Source organism: Bicyclus anynana, chromosome 11, assembly GCF_947172395.1.
Source record: "Bicyclus anynana chromosome 11, ilBicAnyn1.1, whole genome shotgun sequence".
Classification (NCBI taxonomy): domain Eukaryota; kingdom Metazoa; phylum Arthropoda; class Insecta; order Lepidoptera; family Nymphalidae; genus Bicyclus; species Bicyclus anynana.
In genome coordinates, this window is record NC_069093.1 from 2,962,181 (window position 1) to 2,981,917 (window position 19,737).

The 19,737-nt window shown below is 36.9% G+C and overlaps 1 protein-coding gene across 1 annotated transcript in view; it reads left to right on the forward strand.

Moving 5' to 3' along the window:
* Positions 1–9,257: 9,257 nt before the first annotated feature.
* LOC112049893 (lethal(2) giant larvae protein) overlaps positions 9,258–19,737 on the forward strand; it is a 74,348-nt gene continuing 63,868 nt past the window's right edge. Inside the window, exons 1-2 of the mRNA XM_052884475.1 lie at positions 9,258–9,501; positions 9,569–9,661. Of these exons, the coding sequence (XP_052740435.1) occupies positions 9,499–9,501; positions 9,569–9,661 (96 nt within the window). The 5' untranslated portion in view covers positions 9,258–9,498. The remainder of the gene's footprint in view (positions 9,502–9,568; positions 9,662–19,737) is intronic.

Sequence of the window (19,737 nt, forward strand, 5' to 3'; positions counted from 1 at the left end):
ACCACCAGCACAGAAGGCGCAGTCTCCTGTTGAACGCTTTTGTTTTAATTATATGTACCTAAATAATGCTTTTCTTAAACAAGGTATACTCGGCATTCACCGACCGAGTTATTCGGCCGAGTACGAGTATCAAAAAATACGCCGAGTACGCCGAGTACCGAGTATCAACCGAGTACTCGGCCCATCTCTAATTATAACAAAGGAGTATCGTTATTACCAGACAGACAAAAGAAATAATATAATACAATAGGGAGTTCCACGATGTTTGGCTTAGTAAGGTAATATAATTACGCGGGAAAGTATCTCTATTCATTTCGAATATAGGAACAATAGTAGGGTTTCCTACGACAAACACTACTGTTCAGGTAGGTTAACTAATTAATTGATTCCTACTCGTTAACATCGATGGACGTTGGGATTCCAAGGTGCTGGAAGGGCGACCCCGCACTAGAAAATGCTGTGTTGGTCGACCAGGGATTCGCTGGATGCAGGCGGCGATGTTTGGCAGTCCCTACAAAAGGCCTTGAATAATATGATGATGATGATGATGAACCTACTCGTAGATGGTGATACAAAAAAATACCTGGATAAAGTTGGATTAAAGTTTGAAACGTGATAGACCAGTGGATACGACCCCTGCTGCCGATTCCGGAGGGTGTGGGTTCGAATCCGGTCCGGGGCATGCACATCCAACTTTTCAGTTGTGTGCATTTTAATTAATTAGATATCACGTGTGTCAAACGGTGAAGGAAAAACATCGTGAGGAAACCTGCATACCAGAGAGTTTTCTTAATTCTCTGCGTATGTGAAGTCTGCCAATCCGCATTGGGCTAGCGTAGTGGACTATTGGCCTAACCCCTCCCATTCTGAGAGGAGGCTCGAGCTCAGCAGTGAGCCGAATATGGGTTGATAACGAAAGTTGGCGCGGGATTTTCTTAAACTGAGTAACGTCTAAATTACTTCAGTATTAGGTATACCTAAAACTAACTGCCCAAGGTATGTTCTTATTATTCCCAATTATAAAAATATCCGGATATTTCTCGATAATCTTACCTACTAACTTTTAACAGTCTTCATGTTTAGTTGTGTCATTGGAATAGCCTATAATTCCCAAAGTCAGTAATGAAATTCTTTTAAGAAGTTGACTTTTTAAAATAATATCAGTTCTCGTAGCACGTTATAATGCTACGATATTCCGTAGACCTTCAGTATATTTAAATATTTGTAAACCTTAAGCAAATCATCATTGTTGATTATAACTTCAAACTTCTGTCTCAAAATCTTGTTTTTAAAATCACAATATGCTTTCTTTCTTATTTATATACTTTATTATTCAAATTAATACACATTTTTTTTATTATTATTATCAAATAACTAACATACTTGGTTTTCTGTTTCAAAGTAATGAAGTGTATTTGTTCTACAATTACCATAACGAGTAAACGAATGTTTGCTGCTTTATCTAATTGTATCTAGCGGTATATTTTACTTTCCTGAAAACGGTATTATCTGAATGAGAGGTATCCTACGTTTTTTCTGTGATAATGATTGGTAGTGTAAATAAAACGCAGAACCATAAAAACAAACCAACACACTCACTTTTGCATATATAATATATGTATAGATAAGTTGTAAATTGTAATCCATGTAATCACAATTTCATCATTCATTCAGCGAATTTTGAAACAATTAATTTTCGGCAAAAATTTTTGCTTTTTGCTGTTGTGATAAAACATCGTAATGTCAACAACTCTTCGCAGTCCTCATGATTAACGAAATGCAGAGGTGAGCCGGCGAATAATTTGATAGATTGGATGTCAGAGTTACTGACAGGTACCTTTGTAATCCGGGGTGATTTGCCGTTTCGCTGCAAGCCACTCCGAAAATGGGGACATTAATCATTTTGGACAGTGCGACGCTAACGTGAAATCTTCCTGGCTTAATATGGTTAGTTATTGTAATTTAGAACTATGCAAGAATGCGCTGTGCTAACTGCTAGAGACCTATACCTTGTTTTTTTTGGGAGGAAAAAATCCCTTCGGACTACTGCCGGAAGGCAGGGCATGTCCGACTTGCACGGACTAAAATAACCTCCCCAACTCCTCGATCATCACGGAACCGCCTAGCATTACTTCGAGAGACCTATTATACCTAAAAGTTCGCTTTATGTTTGGTATTTGAGGACGTAGACTACTATATTTTTCACGATTTCATTACAAATCAAATCAAATAAAACCTTTTAAGATTTTACCACACAATACTACGGTAAACAACAGTAGGTATAACTCGCCAGATATCATACCTACTCTTAGTCGGAAAAATACTTGGAAATTTTGATTTCTTTATGTGTCAAAATATAAATTAACAGTGGTATCGTTTTTGGTTTTTTTACAGCTTTAGAGACTTGACCTGATTATCTAGACCTCAGTAAGTATATTATGGTGTAATTTTAACTCGATTTCCATGCATTTCCGAGATAGTCTTGATAAATAGACGGACAGACAAACGGGCAGCAAAGTGATCTTATAATGATCTGTTTTTCCTTTTAAGGCATGGTACCCCAGAATGTGTACTTAACACTCTATTCCGGGTATATTTTAGAACAACAAATCTCTTCCCCATTTAACATTATAATCACCAGGAGTCGGTGGAGTCTTTTGTTGCTGGAACTCACTCACATTATGAAATCACTTCACGGAATGAGGTTGCGAGTGAATTATACAGTTTCACTGGAACAATATTCTAGCGGAATGCGCAACTTAGTCATTGTGACTCAGCTCAAATTATATTATGTTTGTTCTATGCTACGAGGTGAAGGTGAAATGGCTGTCTAGTCACCTTTTTGTTGTGGGTTGGGTATTGATTATTTCTAATCCTTTGTTTCGGATGTCATAGTTTGTTATGTCTACACACGGTAGAATTATGTTTATCTCTATTTCTGAGCTATAGAAAAGTTCACCGTGTATGTGTAACTGTGGGTCTGTAACTTTGACTATTTAGACTATGGACCTGTTTCGCTCCCAAATTCACCAACAAAAAAGTCTGTCTTTTTTGAGGGGGACGAGGTAAACTCACACATCGAAAATTAATATATTTTTATCCATCACCATTAAGTATATTCTGTGTCCACTTCTGTGTACACTACACACAACACAACTAGAAATTTGACTCGCTATACACACACGCGTAGTTTTTACACAGCCTAACAAACACATCGCCTAGACTATCCATAGAATATATACATAGAATATCCGAATACTTAAACGATTTTTTGCTGTTCCGTCAAAAGAATCGATTCTTTTTAGAAATTGTTTGATTACAAATTTGATAAAATGGCTTTCGGTTTTGATTCTGTCTCCCTGATGGGTATGACATGGAAAAAATGTATCAAGGTATAGTCCTTAGGGCCCGTACCATTTCCCAGGGAACGAGCGTCGATTTTATTTATTTGCTCTAAGCAAAGTGATGATGTTCCTAATCAAAAGATTAAAGCCAGACAGAATCTTTCGTTACTTTAGTTTATCATCATCAGCATTATTAGCCCATATTCAGCTCACTACTGAGCTCAAGTCTCCTCTCAGAATGAGAGGGGTTAGGCCAATAGTCCACCACGCTGGCCCAATGCGGATTGGCATACTTCACACACGCAGTGAATTAAGAAAACTCTCTGGTATGCAAGTTTTCTCACGATGTTTTCTTCATGATCCTTCACCGTTTGAGACACTTGATATTTAATTTCTTAAATTTAGTTACATTACTAATTTGACGAATCTACGTTATTTCTCAATAAAAGCTCAAAAAAGCCCTAATCGTGTCAAGGTTTATGAAATATTATTTTCGCGAAAGAATTTTCATTTGAAGCAAAACCAGACGGAATTTAATTTCGCTGTCCTCTGATGTCGGGGATAGTCTGTAAGACCTTATCAAAAATCTTTTGCTTCGGATAAAATTATTTCAAGAAAGATGTGTAAAATTCCTTCCGTGTTAAAGTATTACTTCAATACCAACTGAAAATTGGCTTCTTTTTCTTCTCGTTCTCGAGTTATAAATATGTATTCTGGAAAAACCTCTTATAATATATAGGAGATCATTGATTCTGGAGATAAAATAAGTCTACATTCCAGTTAAAAAGTATTTTTATTTTCATTGTTAACATAAGGCTGCGATCTTACCTGATGTTTAGTGACGATGCAGTTTAAGAAGCAGCTTAGTTTTTTTTTATTGTTTATGATGCTCTATGCATCTTAGGTGGAAGCGGGCTAATTTGTTTGTTGGAGAATGAAAATTCACAACCCTTTCGGTTGCTTGGCGATACGTCTTTGTCGGTAGGGTGGTAATTAGGCCACGACCGAAGGGTTCCACCAGCTAGACCTGGAACAATTAAGAAAACCTCAATCTGCCCAGCCGGGGATAGAATCCAGGAAGGACCTCCGTCTTGAAAATCCACCACGCACTGCGCCACGAACGCCATTATCAACCTATATGTTTTTTAAAGAATATTCGCCATATCTTTTAACACGTTCGCTGCGGTACGGGGTCAATTGACCTCGTTAGTCTTGCATCTTCAAGAGTTACGAAGTCGACGGACCTCGTACCACACCACTTAATGTTTTAGTATGAGGTCAAAAAAACCTCGTAACGCACCAGAGTAAAGTACTTAAAAATCAGTTCCGCAGCGAACGCGCTAAATAGTAATAATAACCCAGCAGTAGCAGGCGGGGATCGAACCACCACCTCTCGGACAGCTTAAGCTATTGAGGCAATCTGCTATAAGTAAAGCAACAAACGCATATTACTTGTAATAAAAATGTACTACTTAGACAGTATCTAAGGGCTTCGTTTTAAGTAAACCAATATAGACATAGTAGAAAACTGAACTCATAACTCTTCCCAACAAACTTTATTAATCGCAACGTAATTTTCTCTTTCGAGGGCCGGCGATAAATTTTCCTCCAATAAAACGGTCTCCAAAGTTTCCTGTGGTGACGACAAAAGCTCGCCAACGAAGGCTTTTATTAGGTTGATGTTGTGCACTCTGCAAGATGCACCCGGCGGCCGCAATCGATGTTGCCATGGCAACCTGCCGATCTGTGCACTCGCCTTTACAACGAAACGGGACGGACACGATAAGATAAGTCTTTATAACAGCGAAATACTAAATAGTAATGTGTTCCGCTTTGCACTACAAACATTGATCTGACTTATGAAGATAGAATAGTATATATTTATACCAGTAGGCCTAACATGTGCAGCAAGACATATCTCGTGAAGACAAATTGACCAATTGCGGACGTACCGGAAATATCGCTCTCTCGATCGCTCTTCGTTGCGTTGGAGCTGTATATTTGTTTATGTTGTTTTGACGGCCTCCGTGGCGCAGTGGTATGCGCGGTGGATTTACAAAACGGAGGTCCTGGGTTCGATCCCTGACTGGGCCGATAAAGATTTTCTTAATTGGTCCAGGTCTGGCTGGTGGGAGTCTTCGGCCGTGGCGAGTAACCACCCTACCGGCAAAAACGTATCGTCAAGTGATTTAGCGTTTCGGTACGATGTCGTGTAGAAACCGAAAGGGGTGTGGATTTTCATCTTCCTCCTAACAAGTTAGCCCGCTTACATCTTAGATTGCATCATCACTTACCATCAGGAGAGATTGTAGTTAAGGGCTAACTTGTAAAACTGTAAGTTGGGTCTACAACCATTGATCTGGCTTATGAAGTTATTTATACCAGTAGGCCTACCGTGCGCACCGCGACATATTTCGTGAAGACAAATCTACAATTTTTTTTTGATTGCGGCCGAACCGGAAATATCGCTCGCTCGATCGCTCTTCGTTGCATTGAAACTGGATAATTCCGGTTCGGGCTATTGGTTGTATTGTTATATTTGCCAGCCCTAAACTATTACTATTGCATGCCCTAAAAGTACAGGGTGACAGCACACAGACATACACGTAGCAAAGGCGGAGCAGAATGATCTTAGGAAAAATAATATAACACACATTCAAGCAAGAAATCGTTTAAAGTACTTTCTACGTTTTCTCTAACTGAAAATTAAAACTATACTAACTTACAATATTGTAAGAAATAAGTAGTCTGAGAAGGATATGACGCCACTCGACTATTGTCGGAATCATTCGGTCGGCTAATGCTGACGCTAGGTGGCGCTAGTTGTTTCCGTGACGAGGCGAACATTGAGTGAGGGAAAACTGGCGTTCTGGGTTGGTTGCTAACTATATCTATTTAATAAGAAGAATGAATTAAATTTATTAAAATACTGCACAAAGTAGGCTGGGAAATTCTGGGCTATAAAAAATACTCACTCTTTTCTAATTTATACTAATATTTTAAATGCGAAACTAAGTCTGTCTGTCTGCAGTCTGTTACGTTTTCACGGCTAACGGTTGAACCGATCAAGATGAATTTTGGTATAATGGTAAACGAGACCTTAGAGCAAAACATACCTACTTTTTGACCCTAAAATAAAAATAAAAAGGGAAAAAATAGTGGTTGAATGTTTGTATGGAAAGTCCTTCAGTTTTAGAGTTACAGTTTTATATAGTTCATAAATCATAAAAAAATACGAAATGTAATGTGATTTAAGAATTTAAAAAAAATCAACCCTTAAAGTAGTAAAATAAGGGTTGAAAGTTTACATTGATTTCCACGCGGACGCAGTCGCGGGCGTCTGTTTTTGTGGGAGGCTTCGGCCGTGGCTAGTTACCACCCTACTGACAAAGACGTACCACAAAGCGATTTAGCGTTCCGGTATGATGTCGTGTAGAAACTGAAAGGGGTGTGGATTTTCATCCTCCTCTTAACAAGTTAGCCCGCTTCCATTTTAGATTAGATCATCACTTATGATCAGGTGAGATTATAGTCAAGGGCTAACTTGTAAAGAATAAAAAAAATTGGTTGCCTGTAAAGTCGGTATACGGGCGAAAGTTTTACGTGACAACGACTTTGAGTGGTAAAATAATTTTAATGTGAATATTCATTCGTATAGTTGGAAGAAGGATGAAATAATAGTAACAATTTAAAACATTTATTTATACAAAGAATTATATTTAAAACATTAATTTATACAAAGAATCTCGCACTGAATTTCATATTAACAAAATTTTATTCACTCGCTCTCATTGTGAGCGCATAACGTGAGCGGAGCGTAACGCAGTTTCTTGAAGTGTCGCCCGGCAAACCAATTTATAAGACGTTGTCACGTCAAAAAAAGTCTGCTAGTGTACAACATAATTCTATTCTACAGATAACGTGTCTTTAACGTATCGTGACTGTGAAAGAATCATTGAATCAGAACATCCCGCAGATGCGAAGATGCGGCTTCATTCAATTTCTAAGATCTCGCTGTACCTAATGTCATTTTGTGGTTTGGTTTTGCTGATACTCGACTATTAGGTATTTAGTTTTCTCGTCGTGTTTTCTTTTAAGAATGTTCGTGTTTTTCGTACTTGTTTAAAAATATGTACTTTATTAGCAAAATTATTAACCTTATTAACTTTATTTCTATGTATGGAATTATAAAAGATAAATAAAATCATTAAAAGTAACTACTTATTTTGTATTTTCGTATGTATTGACAAAGATTTTATACTATTAGACATGTCACTAACGCGACGAGGTGCACAAATATGGCTAATAATTGTTTAATTCCATTTAGTTTCTAGTCAGCAGTCAGATTGAGGTTTTCTTAACTGGTCCAGGTCTGGCTGGTGGTAGGCTTCGGCCGTGGCTAGTTACGACACTACCGACAAAGACGTACCGCTAAGCGATTAAGCGTTCCTGTACGATGTCGTGTAGAAACTGAAAGGGGTGTGGTTTTTCATCCTCCTCATAACAAGATAGCCCGCTTCCATCTTACATTGCATCATCACTTACCATCAGGTGAGATTGTAGTCAAGGGAAGTTTATTTAAACAATTAATACCCAACAAAACAAAAGAGAAAAACAAAAAGCGCATAAAAAGAAACCATTACTGTTCGTACCGTAACCGTTTTTAACAAATAATATTAAATCTTTTCTTTATACTAGGGTAGGAATTTAAGTACCTATTTTTCAATAAACTCCAAAACAAAATATTAAATGGTCTGTTTTTCTTCTCAAATTACTTATATTTGTAAATATTGTTTTTAAAATACCTATTATAACTACCACGGATACACACTACCGCCAGCTAACGCTTTTCTCACAAATTATGAATAGTATAATATCCTTTGATATATATAAGTATAACACTACTCAATATTGTAGCTGTCCAGTGTACTGCAGGCAACAGAGAAGTTTCAGTTTCATTTCAGTATTAGTTTACTAATCCATGACTGCAAGTGCTTACTGTATTCGACCTTGATTCGACCAATTCGACTGTCAGTGTCAATGTATTTCATTTCAAATATCGCGCCTTTTTGTATTCATACCGGAAGTTAAGTTCAAAAACGGTACCACGAATCTGGGTATAAAAAAAGAAACTGTTACAGAGTTTAATTATTCAGCTTGAAACAATTTTTAAATCAGTTTGGTTAAATTTTCAATAATGTTTATTTTGTTAGAAATTGTATTTGTGTAAATACTCTCAAAAGTGCTTGATTGTATTATAGGTACTCCTTTTATAAACGATATTTGTATTGTAAGCATAAAAAATTCCTTTACTTCTATGAGGTAATTTTTAAACAATGTTAAACAATAGTGCTAAAGCATACGTTTACATATTTTAGTTTAATCTAATACATAATATCTATTAAAAATAACAATAGTTTCTTCTCCAGTGTTAATATTTTGTTACAGAATATACTACTGTATATTCGTTAAAACTAAACCGTGAATATTTAAATTATGTTTTAAAAACATTGTTAGCAACAATATAGGATGTATAATAGTATAGGTGATAGTTCAAAATATTTTTAGTACATATACCTAAAGTAAGTTCAGCGGGAAAGTTTCATTTTTGACATGGCAGCATTGTAAACCAGTCACGTCAATGACGTCACAACATGGCGTAGTGTGGGTGCGTTCGTGAACGATATGTGCGTGTATTTTTGTGTTTGTATGTATTTCTGACGCCGTTGTATCTGTCATTCCTCTCAATTTGGATTTTATAACTAAAAATCTTCAAACTGTTATCTTCAGGTACGTAAAATGGGCTACCCATTAGTGTATACTTCCACTGAAAATCTTGTCTCAGACCATAGTTCGATGATACAGCAAACCAGTCCGACAGGCGTTGTCTTGGTTGCCTCGTATTAACAGGGATATTTCTAAATTCTTCAAAGAATTAGTATAATACAAAGTGTAGTGTATATCTTATGCGCGTAACGCTATCTGTACGCCGGTTATCTTGTGATTTTATGAACAAGTAATGTTATTATCTGGGTGCGATTGTAGCTAAGCGGTGACAATGCCGCGGCAGGGTATGGGAGGCGCTGCATGCCAGTCGGCTGCACGGTGCCGGTCGGAATACTTGTTCGTTGTTCTGTGCGCCTAGTATGATAACATGGTAGGGTTGTGTTTGTTTGTATGTTTAGCAGTGTCTGTGTAAGTGCTAAGTGCTTGTCTTGTTGCAGGCCGGCAGAATGCTAAAGTTTATACGGGGAAAGGGCCAGCAGCCCTCTGCTGAGAGGCAGAAACTGCAAAATGAACTGTTTGCTTTCCGCAAGGTAAGTACCCAGTGATTTTAGATTATAACTATGTGATTTTGTTTTATTGTCAGAGACCTAATTCATGGTTTATTGTTCTGTTTTTTTTTTTCATTCTCTTAATGATATATTAGTCAGCAGTCATTGTTTCAATTATTTATTATTTATGTGAGTGTTCTGAATAACAAGAAACACAAACATTAAGTATATCGGCTGCTCATATTTTTAATATTTCACTTTCTTAAATTTTTTTATGAATTTATCATTATTTAAATGATACATCTAGTGATCTAGTCTAATGTCACATTCAAACCTTTCTTATAGCTAATATATGAAGACTAGTGGATGTCTGTGACTCAGTTTGTATTCTGGTACATTTAACCAAACACATGCAATGCAAACGTTTGTTGATGATTAGTTAGGAAGTTAAGTATTAATGAAACTCGCTTTAACCAAGAACTGTCTTTGAAAGTTATAGATAATGTTCTTATACCCATGCCATGGTGACTATTTTGTAACAAAATACCTTAATTTTTTAATAACTATGAATTACTTAACATGTAATCAAGTAACTAATGCTAAAAAATATTGTGGCATTTACATTCCTTTTCTTTTCTGTAACTCTGTATTCTGTGTAAAGTCATGGTTTGCACCAAACTTATGGTCCTGTACATTATGGGGTTTTCAAAACATCTAAGCAGGGTTGCCAGTTCAGCACGTTGGAACTTCTTATCAGACTCAAAATTAGGCGTGTTATACTTGGATATTCATCTTAGTTAAGGACATGCTTGATTTAGCTAGAGTATTTACCACAGTTGGTTACTTTCCTTTGCTAAATTTATTTTGCAATTTAAAAAAAACAATTAATCCAATCAGCAGATCTACTCAAACATACCTATATACATACCTGATTAGTATTTTTCATTATCCACTGCTGGACTTTGTAGGGACTTCCAAACATCACAATCCTGAGCCGCCTGCATTCAATATATCCATCCATCCATCCATCAGGCATAGTATGTTTCACTACATAAGCTATTCTTTATTTTTATTTAGCAGACAAACATTCTGTTTCCCTGGGACTATGGGTAGAAATTATAGCCTATGACTGGTACTGGTAAAAGAATTTTCAAAATTGGTTCAGTAGAATTACCCCCTATAACCTCACCAACTTTACCTCTATAATATTAGTAATACATGATCTTAAAAGCTACCTGCTTCTCTTCTTAGTTTGCTCTTAACTAAATATTGTTTAAGTTGTCTAGTATATTTTTGATTTTCAATCTATGAAAAGTACACATTACTTTGTTTGTCAGTGTATTGACATTCACCATGAATTGCTTTATTACTGAATAATATATGACTGTATTTCCTGTATGACAGCATATAAATTGATTAAAAAATATCAGTATGATAAGCAATACAGACTTAACTGTAAATATTTATAAGCAACTAAAAACATAAAAGTAGGATCTGAATATTAAATACTTACGAGTAACTCAAATGATACATTTGTCTATTAGTATTTTTAAATAATCTAATTATATGAAATCTATCAATGGAATTTTACTTAGAAACTTTGTTACTAATTAATAAGATCAATACAATCACAGACAGGTGGCATACATATAGCAAAGCAATTCAAATAGAAAGGTTATTTGAAGACTTTTCTAAAATCTTTAAATATACTTAATACACTAATAAATGATTTGTTATTATTTGTAGTCTTAAAATTACTTATTTTTAAGACTTTACAAATAATAACATATTTGTTAAATAATTTCTTAAAATAACTTGAACATCATATAGTGTAGGTAATTGAATATGGCAAACCCAAATTCTCTATCAAAAATACCATGAAATAGTGATAGCTTGTCAACTTAAAGTTATAAGGGTACTGCTATGTCAACTAAACCTTTAATAACTAGGCATAGCTTTTGAGCCTGATGTTTTTTTTTTTTTTTTTCTCTTGTTTGTTGGTCTATCGGAGATCAGTCTCTAGACCATAATCCGATCAAATGACTTTTTAGTATGTCGTTTCGGGCTCTGCACATCCACTGATGTAGCGTCCCTCCAGGAATAAGTATATATTACTATACTATGTTGGCCAGTCGTGTTCGTTTCAGGCGGAATTTGCAGTCCCTGACGTCTAACAATTTGACAGCCAGGTTGTTTTTTGAGCCTGATGTGTCAGCATGTCCTTCATGCTGGAACACAGCAATACTGTTTAGAAGCAGAAATAAACTTAGCAGTGGACATCCCTGGAATAACTCTGTCACAAACAACTCAAGTACTACTATAAAGTATAGTAGTTACTTAACTAGTTAATCCCTAGAAGTTTCTTTGTAATCATTAACCTGAATAGACAGAGTACAATCTTATCATGTCAGGCCCTACGTTATGTATTTACTTTGAGATTAGATTGCCCAGTTTTTACAGTTTTAACGTTCATGTTTTCCAGCAAAATTGGATCATGGTCATAGGTGTTATGATTGTGAAAACTTATTTTTATTATAATTTATGATTCCACCAGTTTTATGTTTTCCTGTACATTGATGAGTTATAATTATACTAATAGCTCATTTTTATGTCTGGTACATAATGTACTAATTTTTAAATGCTTTATAATTATTAATGTCATTTCTATATTTGCTCTGCTTAATCATTAGTTTAATTAAAATTTACTTACAAGTAATTTGGAAATGACAAGTTTGACTCTACCACCAGTAGAAGTAGTCTCTAGACATTTTCTTATTACTAGACTACAATTTTGTAATTTTCAATATTGAATTGTATCTGACTTATAATATTATGGCGAAAATACAAATTAAATGAAAATTGCTGATGCGAAGCCTCAACAGCTCCACAGTAAAGAGACCAGACTCAACATTATGATATCGTAGTTCAATCCCTGCCTGCTGGACTGTTGTTTTACCCACTTCCTAACACAGTATTTTCTGACTAATTGAAAGTGACCAGGAATGGTTAGTTTCTACACTGTAGAAGTAGGTGCTTATAGACCTTGGCCTCACTAGAACGGCAGGAAGTTCTATATTAGAACAAGTATCCAAAGCTACTCTAATAGGATCTACCAAATTTGGCAAGGAAGGGAGAACAACACGAGCTAAGTAGGGACTATTAGTGAACTATCAAGAATGTCTTTAACCCTTCACCATCGGCCAAAAGTCCAGGGATCTGCTCGGGGTTTTTATCTCTACCACACGGCACCTGTTTCTGTTTATGATTATTGCATGACCAGTTGACCAGAGCCTTAGCGTGGCCTGCCTCAACTGAATGTCACACATGTAAAATGCAGAAAATTGCTCATTTTGTATACTAATTTACATACAATGAAGGTGCTCATTACATTGTAAAGCCTTAGACATCATTACACATTGTACATAGAACATATTAGAGCAAGAACCTGAAATGTCCAGACCTTTGTCATCTTATGAAAGCTGCAAGTTTGTCAGGTCATACCATAGTTAAGAAGGGTTGCAACTATGTACGTTAAGACCATGGTGTCTTTAGGAAGTATCGGATAACAAAAGTGTATACATACCATAAATCTCCAAATTATAAAATGTTATTTTTTTGGGGGCTGATAAAAGAAATCCTTTCTTCAGTTGGCAGACACTAAGTTTTGTGGCAACCCTTTGCCAGACTCTCAATGGTTTAATGGATACCCACTCCTAACACAGTATTTCCAGACTGATTGAAGGGGAACAGGAATGGTTAGTTTGTACGCTGTAGAAGTAGGTGCGAGAGGAAAGAAGAAGGTCTGACCATGACAGAGTCTCAGACCATATAGTAATACATTAGATCCCGACCGCGCCAACCGCGCCCACTACACGTGACGCCACCGTTCCGTGTAGCTAGCTGTCAAGGTCACTAAACCGGTACTGTTTGACAATTATTGCAAGCTTTTATTTAAGTTACAATATTTGTTTTTATAGGTCAAACCGATAGGAACTCAATTTAAGAGCTGTTTGTCATAACAGTGAACATAAAATAGCTTTAGAAATTTGTCGTCGCATGAGACATAATTTAAATTTCCAAAATTCAGGAGATGCGTAATTCCTGTAAAATGGAATTTAATCTAATCTAATTGAGTATTACTTTTAACTTATAGTAAGGTAGGCAGTGATAGAGTTTGGACCATTCGTCCGACCGAAGGAACAAGACCCTCAACCGTCCAATTATAAAGCATATTTCTTATATTTTCCTTGACATAATAATAGAGAAGAAGAATGCAATATTACTTTAATGCACAAAAATTAAGAAAAAACACATTAAAAATCAATAATTTGAACTAATTATTTATTATTTCAAATTATTGATTTTATTAAAATTAATTAATTAGCCTGCACACGCGGCATTATTGCTACCAGAAAACCCCTGACGAGAGGACTTGCGAAGAAATAAATAAGAAATAAGATATATTATATCAAGTCCCCATTCACGACTAACCTGTGACTTAGCGTCGCGGCATAACTTAAAAATTACTACGAACTATTACATATCGCTATGCCATAAAGCTAAATCAGGAAATCAAAAGCCACGTCGTAGGTCTGGCCTCCACAGTCTCTTAATCTAACTATATTATTACTTTCATCTATATGATTGCAGACATAGAAAGCTCTGCGCTGCTATTAGACTGGCTAAATTTATACTTCTACTAGCTGACGCCCGCGACTTCGTCCTGGAATTCAGTTTTTCACATATATCTACTAGCGGACTCGCTCAAGCTTCGCTTTGACTTATTAATTTATTTATTTGCACTTCTTCCCTATCCCTACCTTACACTACCATACTCCTACCCCTACCCCTACCCTACCCCTACCCTACCTCTACTCTACCCCTACCCTACCCTACCCTACAACTACCCTACCACTACCCTACCCCTACCCTATCCCTATACCATAAACCTACCCTACCACTACCCTACCCTACCCCTACCCTACCCCTACCCTACCGCTACCCTACCCCTACCCTATCCCTATACCATACTCCTACCCTACCACTACCCTATCCTAGGATTTAGGGGTTTGAAAAATAAATGTTGGCCGATTCTCAAACCTACTGAATATGCACAAAAAATTTCATCAAAATCGGTGGAGCCGTTTCGGAGGAGTTCAAGTTCGAACACCGCGACACGAGAATTTTATATATTAGATTATGCGGGTGAAACCAATTAGGTGAACCAATTGTTATTATATAAAAAAATAATACCTATTATTATTGTATCTTGCACTCTATAAAACCACTCCTAGACACACACACACATACACTAATACTTTTATCAACTTATCACAAAATCGGAATTCGTATCGTACTAGTACATTGGACTCAACAGTATTGTGTTACTCATGCGTTAAAGAAATATTAAATACTCGTTAAGCTGTTTATGGTTCCTTTGTTGTGTCTTGTCCGCTTCTCTAGGTAACTTCAGCTTTTAGAGAGCCTATGCGTGATAAGAGATACCGAGATCATTTTGTCTTGTAAACAGGGGCCTTAGCCATGTGGCACGTTGATTCTCTTTCTACAAACGCTAACGCTTCGAAAACTAACAAAATGTATGGGAATGACAGATCCGATCGACATCTTGATCACGCGTGAATGTCATTCCCACACATTTTTTTAATTTTAGAAGCGTTAGCGTATGTAGAAAGAGAATCGCCAGGATCGATGTTATACGCTATCTATTAAAAAATGAAAATCCGTCTCTGATTGTCTAACGCTCTTTTACTCGCACAAGTGCGTTGATCCTGTACAAGGTGTACGGGACAAACACAATCAAACCTAAACCTTCGATATAAAATAGAATCGGTACTTTTCACGTAGGTAGTCGTAGTACTTTTTTTGATTATTTAATTAATTCGATTATTTTTCATGTTTGATGGTAGTTTATTGAATGCGATAATATTTTTGGAGTTACAATTTCGAGGCCAGTGCAAACATCGTACGGAACGTTGACGGTTATCAGACGATAAGTGATAAACTGATAGCGATAACGAGATCGATAAATCTAGTAGGTACTAAGGTACCTATATAGGGCGTCATTATGTTATTCCACGATAATATAGGTAGGTACTCGTAGTATAAAAATACATTTCTTTTATTGTTTTTTTTTATTATTCCAAAGAAAAAGCTGTTATTCTTCAGACCTGCAATGTTGTCAAAAAAATAACACGCATCATCATGGACTAAGCAGTGGCCTGCACTTCAAAGATGCAAAATGCATGTAGACTCATTACTAACCTGTATGAATTACAGAATCAAACACTATGAGCCTAAGCTCCAGAATCCTTGCTATAGCAAGACCTCTTACGGAGTGGGAAAAAGAATGGAAAGAAGTAGGAAAAGGTGCATGGACGAGAGAATTGGTATTTGATCTGAAACGCTGGTTTAACAGAAAACATGGAGAGGTGGATCACTGGCTCACGCAAGCGCTTGGTGGTCACGGGGTGTTCAACATATTCGCAATAAGAAAAACTCCAACAGAAAGGGCTTCTGCGGAGAGAAAGACACCCCAAGACATGCAATCCGTGTCCAATGAGTGTCCGGGCTTTTGCGGATCTGAGATTGATGGCAAAGGGAACGCTCAGAGCCGAAAACCCCGAACATTTGATAAACCGTGTACCGAGTAGTAAAGAGGATTAACACGCATACGCACAAATGTTAAGAGAGATTAAGAGAAAAAGATGAGAAGAGGAAGACAGAAAATTCTTGTGAGGGGGCATGAAGTAGTGCATTGCGGTCCGTACCAACCTTGGACTACAGAGGAGGTTATTTTAGTCTGTTCTGTCTGTTGTCTGTCTGTTGGCAGCGAGGAGCGAGGGAGGTAAAAAGTCCGTAGGGATTTTTCCTCAAGGAATAAAAAAACATAGCAAGGCAGCTTTCAATAAGCTGAAGCTGATGATAATTTTAAAAAAACCTTCCCTATAATTTAGCTTGTCAAAAACCTATTCATGTTTGTTAGTACAATCAGTACCGGTATCTTGTCTAGTTGTAAACTGCCGCGCCCGACCTCGCCCATGCCATTAATTATTACAGTAGATAACACGATGCTATTCCAGATAGCGAATCAATACATTCTTATAGCAAGTATCTACTTGGAGACAAAGTTTTTCTTAGTATCCCGCTAGTCTATAAATTCTAAACAAGGCGTTTATTTGAAATGCGTGGAGCAAGTTTCCGCTACTCGTAAAGTTAAATGAGATTGGACGTTCGTTGGAAGTTTTCTTTGGGAAAATTTTGATTGGTTCCGCCAAAGGAGTCGATTTGTATAGCAGTTTATTAAAGTTAGGCCGTGAATATATTTTGCATTCTCGTTTCGGTTTATAAATTGTACAATTCTTTCATAACATACACTAGAGTCCTTAAATCATTAGCTCTTTATGACAGAACTTGACCATTGTTCTCCTATTCCCTTCAAATTAATCTTGTGAGATGCGGTGTGACAATCGAACTCAAGATTAAGACCAGCCCTATAGTGTTAGCTATTGGTCTCCAGAAGCTGGCCCTGGATAGAATAAAAATCTGGAAGTCTGTGATGTACACAATAAACTGGGAAGTGCCTACCAATATCTAGTGCCTAGGTCTTCCTAAGATCAGTTACAATCATGAATAAAATGGAACTTCATGGCGGTTCTAGACTGTCAGGCAATAAAGCTGTTCTTTGACGTGTAGAGTATGGTTCACGGTGAAATTACATGCATGATGCTCGTCTACTATGCCTCATATTGACCGATGTAAGATATGTTCTTTTCATGCGAAGCATTGCTTTTTTATAGGGGTTACATTTATACATATTGTCTACTAGTGTATGCCCGGGACTTAGTCCGCGTGAAAATCGTTGTACACTTTTAACCCCTATTTAGCTCCGTTCTATTTAGTTAGTCCGTGTAGTTTTCGGTGTGTTGCCCGGTACGGACAGACAGACCTGCTACAGTTTTATTAGTATAGATAAAAATACTACAGTGAAGATCTATCAAGAAACTCGACATTCTTTGAGGGTCATCATAAGATGTTTGAGCGACTTGATTAAACCATTGTGTTGTGTTATCTAATATCTATGATGCTTTCACAGCCTTCGCCTTTGGTTTTAAAGTCTTTGTTTTGATATTATTATCTTACTATTACAATTTGTTTGTTTAATTAAAAATGTTCAATTAAGTACTTTTTTCGAACTTCCATAGCTTAAAATCTGTATTGTAAATTCTTCTTTCAACTCGCATATTACCGTTACACGACTTTTCCAATCCACCGAATCGTCATTTTCGTCAGAGACACGCATTTCTTTTAAGTCCACATCTTTATGTTTATTTGACATCATATACAGTCCTATGTTCAGTGCTAGCTTCAAATTGCTTCCCTTTATACTTTATTATTATTTTTTACTTGGAGTTTTTTTAGGAATCGATTTTTAAACAGAGTGTTCAATGAAAACAATGTTGTCTTGTTAATGCATACATAGTGCTTTATCTCAGCTTGATTTATAGGGAATTTTATCGCGTTTTCACTAGATATGTCAGGGTTAATCTTGGCTATTTGGCACAACGACATTCCTTAACGTTTTGTTTGTTCCAACAAAGATATTTGCATAATTTGAAGTATCTTCTCTATTCAGAGTCACGGAAACTATTCTAGTTGCGAGAGTTCAATGGCGTGCACTTCATAGATTCATAAATGTACTGCATACCCGTATGAATCTGTATTGGAAAACGAATTTTCTACTTTTAGTAATTTTTTTTTGGCAAGTGTCTAACCTTATGTGAAACCTTGTGCGCGCAACTGCTGGGGTTGCAATAATTAGGTATATTGTTTGGCATAAATGTGAACCGGCCTTTACTCTGGAATTGGAGTTGTTTATGAATGAGTTACCTACTACTTTATAAAAAATATGAATTCACTTCCAGAGGGCGTTTGTTCAGTAAAGTTGTTGTTTCAGTTGAGGCGAAATCTCTTTTCTGTTTTTCTCCAACCCAGTGATTATCGGAGGACCTGGACAAACACGAGCATGTCTGAATTAAGCCTAAAGATACTATGAAGGTTATTTTTCTAACGAGCAATATAAAACCAATTTATAGTCTCTTTTAGCGTGAATTTAATAAATTGATAACCACAGTTCGTTCCGTCAATCAGGATTCATTAGTCCAAGTTGTATAGTTGATTGACATATTCGTTACAGCGAGTCTATTACTGGCCACACGCGAAGAATTCTTGCATTCAAGTTTGTAATTCCTCCAGTCATTAGTACTAGGCTGGTTGCCTAAAACCTGTTGCTTTATTCTTAGGACTCCCGCACACGGACCACCGGCCACAACCTCAAAACGCCGCTACCGGTATATTTCCTGTAGTTTTCATATATTTTATGTGGACTCGTCATCATCGCTGCTCGCTTCTTGTGGTCCGCACCGGCTACTAAACGCCGACACAGAACGTCGCCACACGCCACTCGCGCGATTCCGCACTCCTCACCCCTTACCACAGTAAATATATTCGAGTCGACGGCATGCATGGGTTGAATTAAAGTACCAGCCACCGACCACAAGTGTCGACCACCGACCACAAGCGGTTGTCGCGCTTCCACCTACTTTTGTGGCTCCTGCTTGCTTCTTATGGCGGCGTTTATGGCTGTCGCGTGTGGCCCGTGTGCGGCGACACTTAGTATAAACATATGATGCTTAATGCCTAGCTGAAGCTTGCAACTCGAATTCGGTATTTACTCGGAAACATTAGTGAAGACCATAAGTTTTGGTCAAGTGTTATCTGGTAATTTTTTCAGTTGTATAGCTTAGTAAATTCGTTCGTAATTATTCCGATGGTCGGCAGGCAGCGATGACAAATAAACCCACAACTGATGCACCCCAATTCTAGCCTCAGCCCCGCGCGTACGACGTCACACCCCGTCGTCCGCATATCATGGGATTGTCATCAACGAACTTGCCTTACTATATCTCATTATCATTCTATTAATGTGATGCTGCTTAGACTAGGCAGGACATATTTGAGTCTTGATACCTTCACACGTACAAACTACTATCAAGTTAGCTTGTTGCCATCTCAAAGCAATATATCATTGAATTAAAAAT